This window comes from Manis javanica, chromosome 6 (assembly GCF_040802235.1).
Source record: "Manis javanica isolate MJ-LG chromosome 6, MJ_LKY, whole genome shotgun sequence".
NCBI lineage: Eukaryota > Metazoa > Chordata > Mammalia > Pholidota > Manidae > Manis > Manis javanica.
In genome coordinates, this window is record NC_133161.1 from 114,399,447 (window position 1) to 114,419,997 (window position 20,551).

The window sequence follows — 20,551 nt, forward strand, 5'->3', positions numbered from 1 at the left end:
GTCTCACCCAGCGAACTTCCCCTTTCTCTGGGATTGTTTGAGGTTAGTTGGAAATTATTGAAACAAACATTCCAGAGGAACAAATGCATTGCAAACTCTAAGAACAGACATTCTGTGTCTTCCAAAGTTTTGGTATTTTCTACTTTGCTTACAGCAACTCTGGAAGGAAGTATTTATATAGAGAACATTTTAAACAAAAGTTGCAATGTTATCAATCCTGGTCCCTAACCCTTTCAGGAATTGCCCATTTTCACCATCTCTTTTTAATTTATTTTTTCTTAATCTTCAAATTTTCACTCATATTGTCTCCTGCTCATCTCCCAAACATGTTTAAGTTTCCTTGACCCTTTAATAAGATAATACCATCACCACTACTGCTTAAAAACCTGTCCTCAGTACTGCTTATTCTTCAAACTCTTCCCCTTTCTTAGTCTCCTTTTCATAATTAAAAAACAAAAAAAGATCTTTGTCCATTTACATTCACTCAACAAATATTTAATGAATGACAAAAAGCCAGGCACTGAATATGTAATGGAGAGCAAAAGAGGTATGGTCTAACTTTCTGAAGTTCAGTTTCAACCTTGTACTTGTTATCCATTGCTATGCAACTGATCACCACAAATTTATTGGCTTAAAACAACACACTTTTATTTCTCACAGTCTTTATGGATCAGGCATCTGGGCATGCCTGGCGTAGCTCTGACCTCTGAGCCAGGGTCTCTTACAAGGCTGCAGTCATGGGGTCAGCCAGGTCGGAGTTTCACCTGAAGCCTCACTGAGGAGCCATGTGCTCCCAAGCGCGTGCTAATGCCGGCGGGTTCACGTTCTGGCGGACTCTCACACTGAGGGCCTCAGTTTCTTGATGGTTCTTGGCCAGAGGCAGCTTCAGTTCCTTGCCACCCAGGCCTCTCTTTATGGCAGCCTGTCTCATCAGAGCCAGCAAGGAAGAGAACTAATAGAGTTGATTAGCAAGGTGGTAGTTATAACCTTATGTAATGGATTCATGGAAATGATATCCCATTGCTTTTATTGTATTTTAATGGTTACAAGCGAGTCACAGATCCTGTCTGCACTCAGGAGGAGGAGATTACAGGGCAAAAACACCAGGAAGCAGGGACTCACTGGGGGCCGTTTTAGAGTCTGCCTGTGCAAACCTCTTTTGCTTTTCCCTTTGATGTTCCAGCCACCTCAATTGCTGCTGCTCGCAAATTGAACTCCCTCCCCTCCCCTCTCCCAAACCCACTTTTCTCCTTTGTTCCCCATCCAGCTTCATATCCATCTGATCTTCTGGTCTAGTGTCTTGCTAATGGGTTTCAGCTCTGAACAAGTTCACTGTGGACCAAAAACATGAATTCCCATAATGGCAGGTCAATCACTAGAATCCCGTCCACTCAGAGCGAGTCTGCATGCAGCAAGCTGGTCTCTGCCTCTGGGACCCTCTGCCCCACAGCCGCCTCAGTCTCTGTCCTCGGTGCAGCCACCACCCCAGTCTCATCCCTGTTCTCCTGCAACCATGTCACCGTGTCGCCCAGAGCACTGGGCAGAGCTCTTTATAATGTATTGCCCACACGTGTGTAGTGAGCTAGCCAGCCAGGGCCAGGTAAGAATCCTGGCCACAGGAACTTTCACTTTATCCACATCTAGAAACCCAGGGATCATTTTTAATACCTCCTCCTCAGGTTTAATGGGTCACTAGTCCTATGAGTTCTACCACTGTGACATCTTTCCTATCATTCTCTACTTTCTATTCGTACTGACAGTAGACTGTCAGTGAATGTCAGGCTCTAGTTCAGATCTCACTTTAGCTGGGATCATTATATTAACCTTTTAATTGGTTTTTCAGCCTAGTTTTCCTTCTCTTCAATCCACGTTCTACCAACCACCAGAGTTATTTTCCTAAATCCATGTTCAGAAACCTAGCTATCTCTGGCATAAAGGTCTAACTCCTCAGTGTGCCGTTCAAATCTTTTTATGATCAGGCTTCAACTTACTCATAGGTGCTTCCTGCCCATCACTCTCAGCTGTTGCTCTTATGCCCCAGGCCCTCTAGGCCACTACATGTTTCCTGAACCCACCCCTGCATGTTTGTGATTTTGGTTATATAGTTAGTTCTTACTGGATTTCCGTATCACTGCCTCTAGAAATCCTTTTATCCTTCCAAACTGTGGGTTAAATGTAAGTTCCTATGGCCAGGATCCTCACATGACCCTAAACTTCTTGATGGTGTAATTGGCCTACTGCTGGGCTACTGCTTCCACACCCGTAGGCAATAAGCTATTACTGACTGAGTCACTATGTAAAGAGCTCTGCCCAGTGCTCTGGGCGGATGCAGAGACAGGGGTGGATTACAGACCTGTAGGCTGCTAAATGCAGTATGAGAATAAAGCTGGTTATAAATCCTTTTATCCCAAGAATGTTCTGTTGTCATATCTCAGTCTCACTGGATCCATCGTGAACTTGCCCGGGGCTGAACCCTCAGGCAAGACAGAAACCTAACTGGAAAAATCACCTGTCCTGTGAAACCCTTCTCAATTTCCCCCTGCCTGCTACTCCCTCATCCAGAATTAATCACTAGCCATGTGTGCTCCCTGACCCCTTTGCGTGCACCACTGTTGTAAGACTGACGTTTTGCAGTTTGCTGTCTGCTGTTTTGTAGCTGGTTGTTAAGATGCCTCTCATTTCAAATGCCAAGGGGGAGTCTGGGTCTTATTGTTCTACAGATCCAAAGTGCCAGACTCTCGAGCAGTGATTCACAAGCTCAGCTGCACATTAGAATCACCTGGGGAGCTGGCCCATCACCGATTCCTGGGACCCACCCCCAGAGATGGGGATATCATTGGTCTTGATGGATGTTGGCATTTTTTTTAATTTGAACATGGAGGTAACATTGAAAGCCGCTGCTTCTAGTTGAGGATATCAAGTCTCGGGGAGACTGAAAGGATGAGACAATAATACACAGAAAGAATTTAAAAACTAGAGTTAAAGCTGAGTTTTAAACAATCATGCAAAACACACTTCAAGTAGTATATGACATAATTAAGTAATAAAAATGATTACTAAATGGGTGGTCATTAAAGTAGGGAAATATGTATTTTTGTGGAAATGGGGGGAATCAGAAATATAAAAAAGCATAAAAATGTGGTCTTTTAAAATGCAACATTTAAATTTTTGTGCACATGAAGTAAGCAATAAAATGAAATGACCACCTGGAATAATTAGCATTTCCCTTTGTGTTTTGCACTAAACTGTGTGTGTGTGCATGTGGGGTGCATGCATGTGTGAAGCATAACTTAGTTGCATGTTATTCTGATTTCCTCCTTTATTTTCTAGGAATATTTTGAAAACCATTGCCCTGGGTCAGATGTTGTCCTTGTGTATATGTGGGACAGCCATCACCAGCCAGTATTTGGCAGAAAGATACAAAGTGAACACCCCCATGCTTCAGAGCTTTATCAACTATTGCTTGCTATTTCTAATTTATACAATGATGCTGGCGTTTCAGTCAGGTATGTCAAATGTGGAAGTTACTTTTCAACACACTATCTTCATAAAATTCTTGTGCTTCTGACACATTAAAAAAATTAAACATGGGGCAAACCAAAACCAAGAAACTGTTGTTGTTTTTATAAAAGTTGTTAGGAAAAAAAGGATGAGACCTTTGAAGTCTATGAAAGTACTGGCTAGAGATTTATGTGTAAGTCTCTGAAGTCATTGATTTTAATCATTGATTAAAATAAGTAGCACCAAACTATAACTGTACAATTTGTAGAAAAAACAAAATGTAAATGCCATTACAAGTTAGGTTTTATTTTCTTCCCCCATAAGTGATAAATTTAAGAGCCAATATTGAAAACCACTTAAAAAGTCTAGAGCCTCACTCTCCAGAATATATATTTCTAGCTAAATGTAGCATTGATTGCATGTCAACAGGTCTATAGTGTGAGAAACAAAGAGAAGGAATTGGCAAAGAATTAATTTCTTTGTCCCTGGCGGATTAAGTCATTTTAGAATCATTACAGAATTACAATAAAATTCTGTATGAAACAAAATTTTCCTACATAAAAATGGGAAAACTAAGTTCTGACTAACATTGTGCTAGGAGTCATTTTAATTGCTTACCGCATTTTGGTTATGTGTTAACTCATGAAGCCTCCTAACAAATCAAGTGAGTATTATTACCATCCGCACTCTACAGATGAGGAAACTGAGGCATGTAGTACTTAGATAACTTGCTGTAAATCATAGGTAGTAACTGGTAGAGCCAGATTCCAACCTTGGCAGCCTTCTCCACGGCTAATGCTCTCACTCCCACTCCGTATTCAGGGCTGTTCATTATGATAACAAAACATCCTGCCCACAAGAGAAGAGCATGGTATTTTAAAACCAATTAAATGACATTGAATTCAGGAACGAGAAGACAGTGGATATAACCTGAGCAATTGGGAGGGCACAATACATACATTTTTATTGTATTTAGGGCACATAATAAAATCACTGCTGCAGTGTTTGCTAATCCTCTTTTATATGAACCTTATGCATCAGTGGTATTCCCATGAGTCAGAATAAATAACTTATTTTTGAAAGAAAATGGAAACCACCTGTGAGAGAGAGGACACTATTTTAGGGGGAAGCACCAAGTTTGGCAAGAACTTAACGAGTTGGAAATAGAACTGGTACATAGCCCTGGACAATAGCCCCAGACTTTACTCCTTTCTGTAAACATTGGCTTTTAGGAAGTCAGTGTAATTCACAAATACGTCAGTGGGGTCCCCCTGAAGGATGGTTGTCTTCTAGGCCATCTCATGTTGAGGAACACTAACTCTTGTTTTCAGGATGTTCCTGCTAATTAGATTTTAATAGTAATTATTTGACTAGGATTTTCACCACCTTTATTTGCTTGTTGGTTACCTTCCCATAAAGCCTTCTCATATCTGTGCCAACTCTGTGTCTCCTGTCTACTAGATTCTCCAAGGAAGTGAATCATAGTTAACTTGAGTAAATAGAATTTGGAGAATAAATGGTGCCATTTGGTTTTCTTCCAGATTTATCACTGACTTAATTTTCTCTTGAAAGCACATTTTTTCCAAAAGAATGATCACATGCAGAGTTTCCTTTGAAGAAGTCCACAAATGGAGATTGAATAGCCAGTGAATCCATAAGGAAACATTTCATTTCCTAGGATAATCTGTAGCTTGTCAGGAATGGCAACATCCAAACCTATGCCTGGATGTTATATATCTGTCACAAAGGGAAAGGGAACTTAACCACTTTTCTCCTGCGTACTAGTATTTTCATGGAACACCTGGTCTATGATGACACTTCAGGTAGGGTCTCATATTAGAAAAAAAATCTGACTCTGCTGAGCTGTTGCAGGAGTTGGTTGTGAGTAATGGAAATTAGGAGGTCACATTCTAAATACACGGTAAATCCTTGTTTTGACTCTTTAATCTCCAAATTAACATGCATGGTACCATTTTCAAGGAACATGTACTGACCCAGATTTCTTCCAACCAGGTAGTGATAATCTTTTCTACATCTTGAAAAGAAAATGGTGGAAGTATATCCTGCTTGGATTAGCAGATGTGGAAGCTAATTACCTGATTGTGAGAGCATACCAGTACACAACTCTAACCAGTGTCCAGGTACGAAGGAGTCTTCTTACCAGTTTGGATTTTACAGCTTAAAGGGAAGAACCTGAACTCATATAAGCTAACTTACTTTTGTTGAAAACCTGTTCACTTGAAGAAAACCTAAACACAGTTGGATGCAATCTGTGGAGCATACGTGCTAATGAGTAAGGTTTTCTGGAGTCAGTGAAAATGTATACAAGTTCAGTTTGTAAACTGCTAATGCTATAGCAGAAAATAACAGTTGCTACCAAAATAAGCATAAATATTTAGTTGGCAATTGATGGAGTGATGTTGACAAGAGTTCTGTGTTATGTTTGCTCAAACACGGTGTTTAAAGTGGATGTGCCTTTGTGCCATAGAAAAATTGGAGATTTGCAAGTAAGTAGATATTCAAGACAAAGGAACCATTAGAAGGGACTTTTAATTAGATGTCTTGGGGTAGAGACGGTAGCTAATGGTAGACCTGTTCCTTTTTTTAGGTTTATTCTTGCTGGATTGAAAGAAAAATGTTTCTACACAGCAATACCTTTTAACTTGGAGTTTTGAAAGACTGATTCCATTCCCTAGGTTGGCAAACCAGGGGATGTATCATAGTCCCCACTCTAACCACTGCTAAAGACAAAGTGATTTATAAACGGAGGTGAAAGTGAGATAGACTCTAGTGCCAAGTTTAGAGGTCACAGTTTAATGGATTTATGACTTTTTGGTGCAATCACTCCTCTGACTATATAAAACAGATGTTCTTATTGACCTGCAATTTTAGGAATATGGAAAAATTGAAGTGAAATTAATTAGGTGTATTTCACTTGGAAAACATGAGGCTTGATGAAAACTTGGTATTTTTCTGGTGTGAATATACATTAAATGCTGTTATTACCAGAATGCATTTTATTACTTTTTTTTTTCTGTAACATTGTGCTAAGCTTTGCCCTCAGCAGTCCTCTTGGTTTTTGACTGGCATGGGTTAAAAAGCTGATACAGGAAATGTTTGTTATTGCAAACATCATAGGGAGCATATGAAAAACCCAGAATTTCCTAAAAATTAAAACCAGAAGTTACCTAATGGAGAAAGCTCATCACAATTAGGACTAAGTGTACTTCTAGCAATGGGTAATAAGGGTATGAGTATGTAGATTATGGTATTTTTCTAGTTAGGTCTATCCTCATAATCTCACATACAATTTAATTACTTAGTTACAATTTCCAGAAGCTTTGATCTCTGACTAATGATAATTGGAAGTTTTGAATTGGACAGAGTCTAACACAGCTAAACAAAATACTTACAGTTGCATTTTTGTGACTAATGTTAATGCTTTATACTATAGAAGATAATTTCTTTCATCCTAGCCTCTTAGGAAAACCCAAACATATGGTTGTCAAAGTGATGTACTTCTGGTACACAGCAAGGAGTGTATCATAAAACAGCATTTAACAACCAAATGTCCCTGGCAGCAGTGGGACTTGTTGTGACTGTGATCCTTCAAGCTGTTTCTCTGCTTGAGTGAATCTCTGGCCCGGATAATCTGAAAGGGTAGACATTTGGATTAGGCCGTATTTGAACCTCCTTACTAAGGATTCCCTTGAAGATTCTGTACTTACAAAGAGTATTGTAGTGGTTTATATGGAGTTGACGATGTGGCCATTGGGATCCCGTGGCCTAGGTCTCTGCTCCTGTCTCCTAGTACATTACTGCCACGCCTATGCATTCCCCGCCCACAGCCGGCTTCCTCTCTCTGATGCTGCTCTCTTCTTTCTAGAATGCAACCCTTTGGAAGCCCCCTCCTCCATTCTCTAAGGCCTAAGTCAATTTCATTCTCTTCTCTACACTCCCTTGTTTCTCTAATAAAGTCTAAGTCATTTGTATACCCATGCCACCCCCTCACCCCAGGGTCTTACCTTGCCAACTGTGACTGCAAAATGATTTTTAAGATTGAATTAAAGAGGGAGATCTTGGAACTGAAAGCATCAAAGACAAGACACCCATCACCTAGAATACATTTTGAAAAGGAGATGACAGATATCAGAGAAGTTGTGGAATTTTCAAGTAGCAAGGGACATCTTGCTATCTGACCTGATCTCTTCATTTCAGTTTGTGACCCAGAGAGTGACAGGCAAGAGATCACACAGCTGATCAGTGGCAGGACCGGGGCCTGAGGCCCCTGGAACTCTTGACATGGGCGGCTTCCTTCTGTGACCACTCAGTGCCCACCAAGAACTTTAAAAACAGTGCAAATTTAATTTTAATTTTAAGACAGAACTTGAGGATAGGGCATCACCTGTGAGTTTTTAGAGTGACTTCGTCTACTATTTTTGTTTACAGGAATGTAGTTCAGACTTTGTTAAGTCATCTGGCTGGGCTCTGTTCCTGACTTCTGGGACAGGCTGTTACCATTTGCATCATTTAATTGTTTGTTATTTAGTCAGGCCCAATAAAGCACTTAGGAGATTAGAGTTCTATAGCTGGAGTAAATAACAAGGCAAGTTGCCCATTCCCACACATGGCACGATGGGCTCCCGCGATGACACTGGAGAGGCGATCGGGCAACGACCGCGGACAGGATCAGACAGGCTGCTGGAGATGCAGGCTCCTGCCTCATCCCAGACTAAACCGATACAGACAGCATCAGGGACAAGGTGACAAAAAGAGCAGGGTGAGCCATAAAACAGCAGTTTCAAGAATATGATTAGCATAAGGGATATATGTTATCCTTCAAGGCACTTTACAAAATTTATGAATGTAAGAATCGAAACATGAAACCTCAGTGTTTCCTTTATCTTACAGATGATTTTGGATTTGCTATAACTTTGGCTTTCTTAATCCCCTGCCTTTCAGACTGGCAGTAGTATCAGGGTATACCAAGTGTTTTCTGGACCCGAGATCAAAAGGTGATGCAGGAGCACATGATGAAGATGAGCGAGGCACTGGGCACTGTCAGGGCGATGGTGCCTGTTTGCCGTCTCAGGATAACCTGTACTTCTTTGTTGTTTTTAGTCCAATTGCAATTAAATATCCGGCTTGTGGTTATTTATGTCTGGCTGGCCTTTTGCATGCTCCTGAGAGCGGGGTTTGTTTGTCTTGCTCTCATCAGTACTCCAGCTCCCCTCGTAGTGTCTCCCACGTGTGACATGCTTAAATGTTTGCTGCCCGAGTGAGTGGGTCCGTGGAGGAAGGAAAGCTGGCCCACCGGCCTTAGGATAAACACGGATGGGGCGTAGAGGTAAATTACACAGACTGTTGGGAAGAATTCCTGGGTTCAGCAATTTTTTGGCTAGCCTGCTTTTAACAGTGTGATTCTGGGCAACTCATTCAGCCTCTCTGTATGTCTTTGTTCTCCTCATGTAGATTGGGGGTTGCAGTTCCAATCTCATAGAGCTGTTGTGAGAATTAAATGAGTTAATCTGGGTCAAACATTTAGGACAGGGCTGGCTCAATAAGTGCTGACTCCTAGTATTACTTAATATTCATCTTTTAACTAATGAGAGATGTTTGTAAGCTGTTTGCTTCTCTTTCCATGCAGCTTTTGGACTGCTTTGGGATTCCTGTGTTGATGGCTCTCTCGTGGTTTATTCTTTACTCAAGATACAGAGTGATCCACTTCGTTGCTGTGGCTGTCTGTCTGTTGGGCGTAGGAACTATGGTTGGTGCAGACATATTAGCAGGGAGGGAAGACAGTTCAGGTGAGATGGTGTTACCAATCACAGAAAAAAATGGTTTGTTATGCTTTAGTGTTTCTTTTGCAAAGGTAGATGGTAAAAGACAGAAAACATGTCCTGGCTAACTATTTTTTAAGTTTTATTTTCAGATTTACTTGCTTTTGGTACTGTAACTGCTTTCACAGAGCAATCTTTATTTTCCTATCTGTCCACAGTCCCCGCTCCTTTTTCTCACACTAAATAGTTTTGTTTTGTCTCATGAGAGAAATGTTTCTATATATATTTGCAATAGCCCTTTTTGCCCCATACATTTGGATTAGTTATGAGGAAACCTACTGTAGATTTTGTTTTTCTTTGAAAAGTGAACTCTATATTTATTGCATGATTGACCTCTTTTTCAGTCACTCTGTAGATGAGAATATTTTGATGTTCTTTGGGTCAAAGTTCAGATAATTGATGATATGAAACCTAAATAAGGTCTAAGAATTCACCCAACCTACAAATGACTTTAGTGTAGAGAAAGAGAGAAAATTACCTAGTCTACCTAGCTTCCTTCTCTCTAGCTTTCAATTCATTCCATTAATTCCTCATATCATAGAATCATTCTCTGAGGCCCTGCAGTATGGTACTTGCCACCACCCTCCAACCTTTTAGTCTTCTGAGGAGTCAAAATATGAGAAAACACAGCAGAATTGTGCCAGAAAGTGAGAAGAGTAAGAGTCTTTAAACTTCTGGAAGCCAGGGCTTCTCTTTCCATAAAATCTTATCGAAAAAAGCTATTCAGCCATAAGAAGAAAACAAATCCTACCATTTACAACAACATGTATGGAGCTGGAGGGTATTATGCTCAGTAAAATAAGCCAGGTGGAGAAAGACAAGTACCAAATGATTTCACTCATATGTGGAGTATAAGAACAAAGCAAAAACTGAAGGAACAAAACAGCAGCAGAATCACAGAACCCAAGAATGGACTAATAGTTACCAAAGGGAAAGGGAGGATGGGTGGAAAGGGAGGGACAAGGGGGGAAAAGGGGCATTATGATTAGCACACATAATGTGGGGGGGGGCACGGGAAGGGCTGTACAACACAGAGAAGTCAAGTAGTGATGCTATAGCATCTTACTACACTGATGGACAGTAACTGTAATGGGGCATGGGGTGGGGACTTGATGGGAGAAGTCTAGTAACCATAATGTTGCTCATGTGATTGTAGATTAATGATACCAAAAAAAAAAGCTAGAGAGTTCCCCCTGCTGATGATGTGTCCCCCTGGGTGGCCTGCCCTCCTGTAGGTGGTGATGTTCTGACTGGCGATGTCTTGGTCCTTCTCGGGGCTTCCCTCTATGCTGTCTCCAATGTGTGTGAAGAATACATCGTGAAGAAGCTGAGCAGACAGGAGTTTTTAGGAATGGTGGGCTTATTTGGAACAATTATCAGCGGCATACAGCTGTAAGATTCTAAAATTTTCCTTTGAAAAAGAATAAGCAAATACATATGATTACATTCCAACTACTAATATCTATTGTTGATCTGGCCTATTCTCATTTGAAGTCAGTATTTTGCTAAATATCTGTTACAGGATTATTGAGACATCAGAATGATGCCTCATTTTCTTACACATGTGATGCTTAGGATTCCAGTTTATAATGTGGCAACGGCATTACTAGTAAAAATGTTCTTGTTTAATATTTCCAGGAAAGTTTAACATCCTATTCAAAAGGAAAACATAAAACATAATATCAGCTTTTCCTCCTATAGCAACTCCTGTTGAAGAGTGTTTCTAAGAGGGTCAAACCTATATTTATGGACTCCTTTGGTTTTATTCTTTGTCATTTGTATTAATGTTTGTCATATTTTTATACTATAAGAAAAATCCAAACATCAATGTGATTCCTCATCTTAGCTGGAGTATAGCAACTAAAATGCTTACAAAATGGTGAAAATTAGTAGGTGGATTTCTGAGACCTCTTGTTTTAAATTTTAGATTGATTGTGGAATATAAGGATATTGCCAGCATTCACTGGGATTGGAAAATTGGTATGTACATAAATAATTCTTTTTGGTCAGTAACCTTTCCTCTGACAGAAGCACACATCAATAAATACACACTTTATTAAAAGTATTTGGGCATTTTTGTAAAATCACGGAGCAGGTCAGTATGAGAGGAACTACTGTAGTTTACACTGAGTTTTCTCTGAGGGCTTAATGAACCTGCATAGAAGTTAATTCTTAATCTTTACCTTCGGGAATAGCCCTGTTTTTGTTAGGAGTTCTTAACAAGTATGACCTTTGGTCACACTAGATGTCAATTAGATCTGCATCTCAAGTCCCCAAATTTCTCGTGAAGGTTGCCTGTTTCATGTAATTTGTGAAACATTAACTTGAATAATCTGATGGTGTGTAACTATGTTCCACCTTCCATTGCTACTCTCAACTGCACAAATAAGTAACCAGAAAAACAGTGGTGGACAATTAGGGAAGACTTGAACCTTATTTAACGGGTGGAAAGAAGTTATACAGTACATAAAATGTCACTAAAGTTCATATCATGCTTGGATAATTTAATTCAGTTTAATAACTTATATTGCCGAAGTGTATATGTGTGTGTTTATTGGGTATGGAGGTGAGATTGCAAGAGGGACAGCAAAAAAGAGATATTGCTAAATATCTGTCCCAAAGAGGATGGTTATATTGTGCTGTCTGGGAGCACTGAATTTAATAAGATGAACAAAAGATAGTGGACCCAACAACTGCCTTTGATGCTCTAAAACTACTTTATTCTGAATCTAATTACACAAGTCATGTTGAACCAATTAACCAGATAAAAGCAAACAAAAAATAATGAGTGATTTTTCTTGATAGGATTCTGCCTTTATTGACCTTCTATCACAGGCACCACTCTGCCCTGGGAGGTGGATAGTGTGGGGTGATAAGAGCTGCTAACTCACTGACACCATCAGCAAGGTTTAATGGCTTTGACCATCATAAATCTAAACTGTTGGATTTTTGAAGTCTACACACATCTTGCTATTGTTTTTTTCCTGAGAAATTTGTATGTCTCCTTTGCAATGTTGACTGTTAACAAGGGTATTTGTAGATAGTATGTGAAAGGATCATGGAATTTTGTATGGCAGCCAAGCCTTCCAAGTACCTCTGCCTTCTGATTTCTTCCTGTAATAGTAGATATTCCATTTTTTCACAGCTCTCCTGTTTGTGGCGTTTGCCCTTTGTATGTTTTGTCTGTACAGCTTCATGCCACTGGTGATTAAAGTCACTAGTGCCACTTCTGTCAACCTGGGCATCCTGACAGCTGACCTCTATAGTCTTTTCTTTGGACTCTTTCTGTTTGGCTATAAGGTAAGCAAATAGATCATATTCAAATAAGACTTGCTTGGTCCCAAAGAAGTAACAGGTTTCTTCAAGATTTTAGGTCCAAAAATAAAACCTCATCTTCTTGGTAAGAAATTCTTTGGGCAGTCCTCATTCCAGGCAAATCGTGTCTTATTATTATGAGTGTTGACTTCACAGATCCCTGGAAGGGTCTTGGGTACCCTCAGTGGTCTTGGGACCACACTTTGGGAACTGCTGCCTTAGAAATCTATCTGTCCTTAGTTGACCTTGCTGTCACAGTCATTTGAACAAATAGTTGAAGGTTGGTTGTTGCTTGGTACTTTTAATTTCAGTTGGGGATAACAACTATATTTCTGTGTCCTTGTAAAATTTTGTATCCTCGCATAAATTGCATGGCACAGATTCACATTATTCCCAGGAATTGGCCATTAACTCACAATGCCTAGTTAGTGCAGTCTCAGAAATTTCTTCTTAAGAAGCATAAACCATTTTGCCTTGCAAGGTTATATGTGACAGGAACCAGCTGTTATCTTTGCAAAACTTGCTTTTTAAGGTATTCCTGAACTAAGACTGAAGCAGTATTTATAGATTTTTGGTAGCATCATTAAAAAATAACAAATATCAAAGTTAATAAGAGAAGTGATCCTGAGAGGCCTAGATTTTTGTTTTCTCTGAAAACAATTGCTAATGGCTACAAAGTTGCTCTTTATTTTGTTCTGCAGTGCTGTGCTCGCATTTCACATGGCCACCACTAGGGGATGATGGTGTTTCTATTCTGAAGTTGAAGGCCAGTTGATAGCTACAAAGTATCCAAAGAAAAGTCTGAGGGCTCAGCAATTTAACATACCGTCTCACTCAACTGTGGATTTTTTTTTTAAAACCAAACATAATGATTTAGCTTTAGTAGTTTAACTTCTACTTTTCCCTTGTAAGTAAAATAATGTCCAAGGAGGAAGTAAGGTTAAAGAAATAAAAGCTTTGAAGTAAAAGTACACTTGTCACTACCTATTATAAACTCCCTTGAGATTATTTTCAAGTGCTCTTAACTTTAATAGGAAAGTCTTATATGTGTCATTTTTTTTGCCCTATGACTTTAAACTGTTATTCTCAAAATTGGAGCATGCAAATTGTAAATCCCTTTCTTTTGCTTTATGTTTCTTTGTCCCTGCATGTCTGGTAGCTCACTGTTAATTCAGATTAGATTTTATTGTTTTTGGTCAAAGGCCATTTCAAGATTTACAGAGCTAAGAGCAGGTCTGCTTAAGATTATCAGAGTAAATTACAGAGGTGGACAACCATTCAGAGCTTAAAGAAGGTACCTAGCATTTTAGACACACAGTTTTTAAAAACAGAATTATAAGCCCAGGATACCATCAATTTAAAAAAATTATAGTATCTAAAATAAGTTTGGCTCTGATTTTTTGAAATAGACAGTTGAACAAGAGGTTTAAAATTTTCTGCACCCATTGGTGACAGACTCTGCCTCCTCTGAAATTGATCTTAAGTAAATCTTTCTGAACAGAGTAGCCACAAGAAGCTCCCTGTGTAGATCCAAATACAAAGCATAGAATTTTAAAAAAGAAAAAACGGTAAGAGCTTCTAATTCAGGAGACTTACCTCACTCCCACACGGTCTCTCCCTTTTAATAAAGGGCCTCCATTTAATGTCCTGCCTTCTTAAAAGGGAAAAGATTCTTTTTCTCCTAGCCATTTAAATCCACCATACCAAACAGGACATGTTCTGAACATGTTACACAGGTAACAATGGACATTTTATAGGAAAACATGATTAACTTTAAAAGTTTAGGGTACTCAACGTGGAGAATACAGTTAGTGATCCTGTAACGTCTTACTATGTTGATAGATAGTAACTGCACTGGAGGGGGTGAGGATTTAATGATATGGGTGACTGCTGAACCTCTGTGTTACATATTTGAAACCAACATAGGATTTTATATCAACAATATTTTAATAAAAAAAAGGTTTAGGGTACTTTAACTTCCCCTAAGACTTTCTGAATATTTTTTTTCAACAGTAAATAAATAAATTTCAACATTTATTAAATACCAGCTGTGTGTTGGGGACCATGCTAAGTATTGGATCCAAGAATTAAAGCCGGTAGTAGGAAATTAGTTCACTGCTCAGCTGTACATTAGTGGTGGCTTTGCATCATTACTGAATCCAGGGAAGGCTTTCCTGTCTTGGGGAGGGCTGTGGCTATTCCATTCCTTAAGAAGTTCTAAGGGTTTTAGGTTAAGAAGAAATTGAGCATCTGTAAAAACAATTAACATTTTGAAGCCAATAGAGACTCACAGAAGCCCACAGCTGGAGATGACCAGCAATCTTCTTAATACTCATTTCAAAAACTTTTGTTTTTCTTTCTACCTTTGCGGCTATATCTAGCGTTTTCTTCTCTCTCTCTCTCTCTCTCTCTCTCTCTCTCTCGATACCTCTCTTCTGCTACAACCCATTTTGTTTCTTATTGTTTTTCTCTGGATCTCCACAATAGAACACTTTTTTTTTTCCAGACATACTATGAAATCTAAGCTAACTTAAAAATATTAATTTTTTTGCATGAATAAAATAGCATATCCCTTGCCCTATTTTTAATTTTAAAAGTCAGGTTAGCAGGGCCATTCATAAATTGAGCTTGCTTATTTCAAGAAAACAAAAAAAGATTCTGGGTATTTAATAACACATTAATTATGCTCTACAATTCCCTTAATTTTTACTGTATCTTTCTTGGTCAGGCTTTAGCTGTTCTTTTCCTTGATTTATTTTTTGTGCTGTTAAATATTAATTTCCTTAATACTTGACCTTTTGTGTGGATCCTCCATTCAGAAAAGAGAAAATATATAGAGTATTTAATATTATTTATTTAAACTTTGGGGTATCTCAGAATGCCTTTTCAAGTAAAAATATACAGTGAATTAGTGCTTGGTCTTCATTGCATTTTGCACTGGGTGGTTGTTCTTAGTTCTAAAAAAGGGCAGGTTGGGTAAGATCACCAGGGACTCCATCCATCCTTGCTGTGTCTCTGTCAGAATGGGTTTTGCTGTAATGGGTCCTCTGAGAGCAGAGAGGACAGGCGATCCCTCCTGCAGGCCTCCTGCCCTTCGTACTGCACCTTGCACCAGCCACCTCTTCGGGCTTCAGACTTTTCTGAGAATTGAGTCTTTCCAGCTCTGAATTTGCTGGATCCACTGTAAATTTTACTATGCAACTCTTGTTTACAGAGACAAGATAATTTATTAAATTTTAACAAAATGAATTTTATTGGAATAGCATACATGAGAGGTTGTTAAGAAGTTATCACAAGGGGACATCCAAATTTTATCTTAGGTCCTGTGTTCCTAGGTTTCATAACCGGTACTGTAAGCTGTGCCTCAGGTCTGAATTGGGCTCTCTCCTGGTGCTCATGCTGACCTTTTATTCTCTCTACTAAGTGGCACTAGTTGCAAGGTGGGGGTGCTGCTGGACTATCAAAGGGAAAAGTTCCATTCCTTAGAGATCCAGGGATCCAGTTGGCTGCTGTGCTGGGAGATGCTGTCAGAGCTCATGCATTCACCAGTATATACCCATGGGAGGGTTCGGGTGTCACCACCTCCTTAGGTAACTTGCAAAAAAAAAGATTATGAGAAGGTGACCCTCAAAGCAAAGTAGGTAAAGGGCAGCAGCAAAGATGGTCTGTGAGGGCCCGCAGTTCACAGCCGCTCTCTCCTCCTAGTTCTCGTGGCTCTACATCATGTCCTTTGCCGTCATCATGGTGGGGTTTGTGCTGTACTGCTCCACGCCAACACGCACGGTGGAGCCCCCCGAAAGCAGCGTGCCGCCGGCCACCAGCCATGGGATCGACAACCCGGGACTGAAGCTGGAGGAGAACGCCCAGGAAACCCATTCTGTGTCCTTGTAGCTGGAGAAGGAGGCTCACATGGACACCTGGGGGGCTAGGAGAGGGCCCCAGGGTAAAGCCGAGCCTGTTGGCTGCCGAGGGGACACTGGGAAAGCTGGCCGACTGAGAACGAACACTCCATGGCATTGCACTGGTTCCAGTGGTTAGATTTTACAAAGGAATCCAAAATAATATTTCAAAAGTAGAAATACCAGGATATAGAAAAAGCCAAGACTAGGACTGTGTGTATTTGAGGATCAATACCTGTTAGTGTCAGGGAGACATGGTGTGGGCCCCGCACTGGAGCCTCAGAGGCACAAGTCGGGGAGGCAGGGCAGGTGCCTAGAGGTGCACCAGCCGCTGAGAGCAGGCTGTTCAGGCTGGTGGCCAGAAGTCAGGGCATTCCAGGCTGGTTTGGGAGTGGGCATCCTCAGTTGGAGGCTTCCGGGTTTTGTCCTGCTGCAGCAGGCGTTGTCAACAAGCCTCGTGGCCTACAGGTCACAGATGAGGTCTGATGACTGATTCATCTGGTGGAAAAATGGGTGGGAGAGCACTTAAGTAATTCCGAGTTACACGTGTGAGTCCTTCAGGAGTCCTGTGCAGTGCAGTAAACCTGGGAGCCCTCTCAGTGTCAAAGGAGGGTACAATGCTCCTTTGACCAAATATTTGTTATGTGTCATGAGATTTTTATGATACTTCTTTAGTACAGGTGTTAACATGTAGCATCATTATGAATCCAACTAACAGCATGCCACTTTAAAAATACCACTTTACAAAAACTCTGTAAACTTTTTTTTATAAGTATATGATAAAGAATTTGAGGGTAAGTGTTCATATCATTAAAAGGTTTTGATTTCATGGAAATGCATTCATTGTGTGTTTCTTCGACTGATCAGTTCTCCTTGTGGATTTTAAGTGACAGTATATTCAAGATTTCCTCACATCCAACTTTTCAATCATGTCTTCTGTATTACTGTCAGGTAAACCTGTCTGCTTGGGGCTATGTTGGATGATGGAGGGGAATTCAGAGCAAGCTCACAGATCTTTTGTTAGAGCAAACATTTAAAAATTCTGTATTATCTTAAAGGGTTTTGATTTTTACTTTTTGAGGGAAATAAACTTTCATTCTCTGCAACCAATTAAATCTAACGTTTGGTTTTCACTCCCTACATTAACAACTGTTGATGGGTGAAAAAAGGTTATGTTGCAATGTTTGGCCTTTGGGGAAGACTTCAGTTTGATTAACACACTAATTATTTCTTTAATATCTCGTCTAAGAATAAACCTATATATAGGGGTAGTGGTGAGGTAGAGAATCTCAGGCGACAATGTCCCATATGTCTGTCAGTTCCGAGCTCAAACATCTTGTCTTCTAGGAGGCCTTTCTCGGGCTGTCCAGACTGGGTCCCCCTCCTCCAGCTCCCAGTGCCCTGTTCCTACCTCTCCTTGTAGCACTTAGGAGATGCTTGGCATTTACCTGTCTCTCCTCTCCACAGGTTGAGCTCTTCCAGGTCAGCAACGGTTTGGTCTATCTTTCTAGTCCTCTGGTCATGCCACATGTTGGATGTTTATGAAATGGATTTGTCTTTGGTCCCAGTTCAGAACTCTTAAGGGCAGATGGACCTAACGTAAGGCTTCATGCAGACACATATAGATAGAATGTTCTTCTACCTGCTCCGCTCTCCCCACCCATCCCCCTGTGCCCTAGGGCCTCCCCGTGCTGGCTCCCTCTAGAGAGGGGCAAAGGACTTCCAATCTGGGCATCCTGGTTAAAAGTCAGAATTCAGTGTTACAGAAAAAGCAATTCTATGAATGAACCTCAGCAATTAATACCACTAGGCCATGCATCCTGGTTTAAATACATTTGTGACAACTGAGTGTTTAATCTGCCTTGTTAATAAAAATTCCACTGAAAATGTGTTTTCAAACATCTGGCTTACACAAGCTTTTGCAACACAACACATTCTTAGGTTAAGAACCTCCTGTAAATTTTTTTCAGCCTATTAGAACAATACTGGTTTTCAATATTTTTTGTAGATATCATGACATTAAAAAAAAAAGCCTGCTGAATGATGTAATAGAGTAGCTGGATTGTTCTCTAATATTGTATGTAGGTAATAAATCACGCATTTGGACTGTGGTAACAGTAAGAAGGGAGAGCTTTGCTGGTGCCACTTTCACTATTTGCATTTTGAAGCTAAGTTCTCTTTTGTGGACAGGTACTTAACATTCTCCCTTTTCTGATACCAGCGCCTCACAGAGAATTGGCATGTATTATCGGCGGCGTTTCCAGCAGGTGGCGCTTTAATAAGTACAACAAAGATCTGTGACCATCATTTTAAATTAGAACCTCCCAGGTGCCCTGTTAAATCAAAGTGTTTTGTTTTAAAAAAGGGTGTTATGATGTCTGCCCTCAACAGGGATGGCCTTTGATTAACAGATGAAGAATGGAGGACTTAGAAACATCAGAACGTCCTTCGCAGGCCGCACGCAGTTTGGGAGCAGAAGAAAAAGCAGAATCCAGGCTTCCTTCCGGTTTAGTCAGCAACCTGAAGCCCCCACTGCTGCTCAAAACTGAATTCTGAGGGCACCGTGGTTCCTGTGGAACTGTTGAGCCAGCAGATGGGGACACACCTCTAGTGAGAGGAATTGGGACGGTCTCATGTGAAACTGGCTAGTGCAGGGTTCTTTGCAGTCCTGGAGCTTTCAAGAAGCTGTCTGCATTCATCTCTGTGAGGTCTTATGGCTGGCTAGCCACAGTCGTCTTTTCTACCATTATTATGGGGATGTGTCATTTTCATCCCCACCACTTAGTATCTAGACATATCCTTAGCCCTCAAAAGATAGCAATAAATCAAGGAAATTCAGCAAACAGCCACTTAGCTGATTAGAAGGCAAGAGATTTATGAGGAAATTAGATAATGCTGAACATGCAGTTCTCTAATAGGCTTATAAACGGTGTTTTGATAAGTCTGGCAATACATACATAGTATGTCAAGGGGATTAAAGTCTCTTCAAAACAGACATTTTCCCTGTAGGATTTAATGTCCCTAAGTTTCTTCTCTCAAAGTTTTCAGCATGCACTGCATTCTTTGGTTTGAATGTGGCTCTCTTATAGCAATCTTAAAGTACAGGTGCTTTAGGGGAAGGAGATTTAGATTGAAAGGGGGAGAAAAGCAATACCAGTAAAAAAAAAAAAATGCCATTGAGCAATCATTTGGCTTCAGCTGACCGTAACAAGCATTCAGATGGTGCCATATAATGATCACGTGATCAGTAACTGTATTTTTGGCCCTGCCATTGGGGAGGCCAGATTCTACATGCAAGGTGTGAGGTAGCGACTAGCTGGAGTTTCAGGCAGAGTCCCTCCCACCTTTCCTGACCTTGGATGTTATTTTTTGTCTGCTGACTGTGCTTTGCCACTTTCCAGATTCCTATTCTGACTGGTCTTATGATCCCATGTGGGACCTATCCACGTTGGTCTTCATGCAAATCTAGTTCAGTGCATGCACCTTTCACGGGGGCACACAAACACACACGCCTCCATCACCACCATCGCCACTCTCACCAACCCACCCTCCTCACGCTGACTCTGGCATCTTATTTCTCTAGAATTGCTGAAGTTGATAAGATGGACTGTGGCAGCTTCTGGGATGCTGCACACCTGGAGGCTTTCCTGCAGCATTGCATTTCCCTGCCCCATCTGTTGCCTTGACTGTATATGGTACCTTTACGTGGACACAATTGGTGTGCAGTATTGAGTCTCTACTGTCAATTTGGAGGTTTAGACAGGAGGAGGAGGAGGGCCGGGGCTTGGTCCCTGACCTGCTAAGTAGAGGGTGAGACATGTCAGCGCAGGGGGATTTGGCTCAGTTGAGAGCCAGCCTTGGTTGGTGAGTTCTCTATCCTGAGAACTCTTCAGTCATGATGCAAGAACATGGCTCAAGGCCACATCTCGTAGTGGGGAGCAGAGAAGGAGGACTCCCGGCCCAGCAGAGACACTGTCCGGGAGATCTGTGTGTACA

The 20,551-nt window shown here is 40.7% G+C and overlaps 1 protein-coding gene across 1 annotated transcript in view; it reads left to right on the plus strand.

Moving 5' to 3' along the window:
• SLC35F2 (solute carrier family 35 member F2) overlaps positions 1-17,384 on the plus strand; it is an 83,281-nt gene extending 65,897 nt beyond the window's left edge. The window contains exons 2-8 of the mRNA XM_017668123.3: positions 3,331-3,506; positions 5,515-5,642; positions 9,149-9,308; positions 10,577-10,733; positions 11,269-11,321; positions 12,487-12,641; positions 16,362-17,384. Of these exons, the coding sequence (XP_017523612.2) occupies positions 3,331-3,506; positions 5,515-5,642; positions 9,149-9,308; positions 10,577-10,733; positions 11,269-11,321; positions 12,487-12,641; positions 16,362-16,547 (1,015 nt within the window). The 3' untranslated portion in view covers positions 16,548-17,384. The remainder of the gene's footprint in view (positions 1-3,330; positions 3,507-5,514; positions 5,643-9,148; positions 9,309-10,576; positions 10,734-11,268; positions 11,322-12,486; positions 12,642-16,361) is intronic.
• The last annotated feature ends 3,167 nt before the right edge of the window (positions 17,385-20,551 follow it).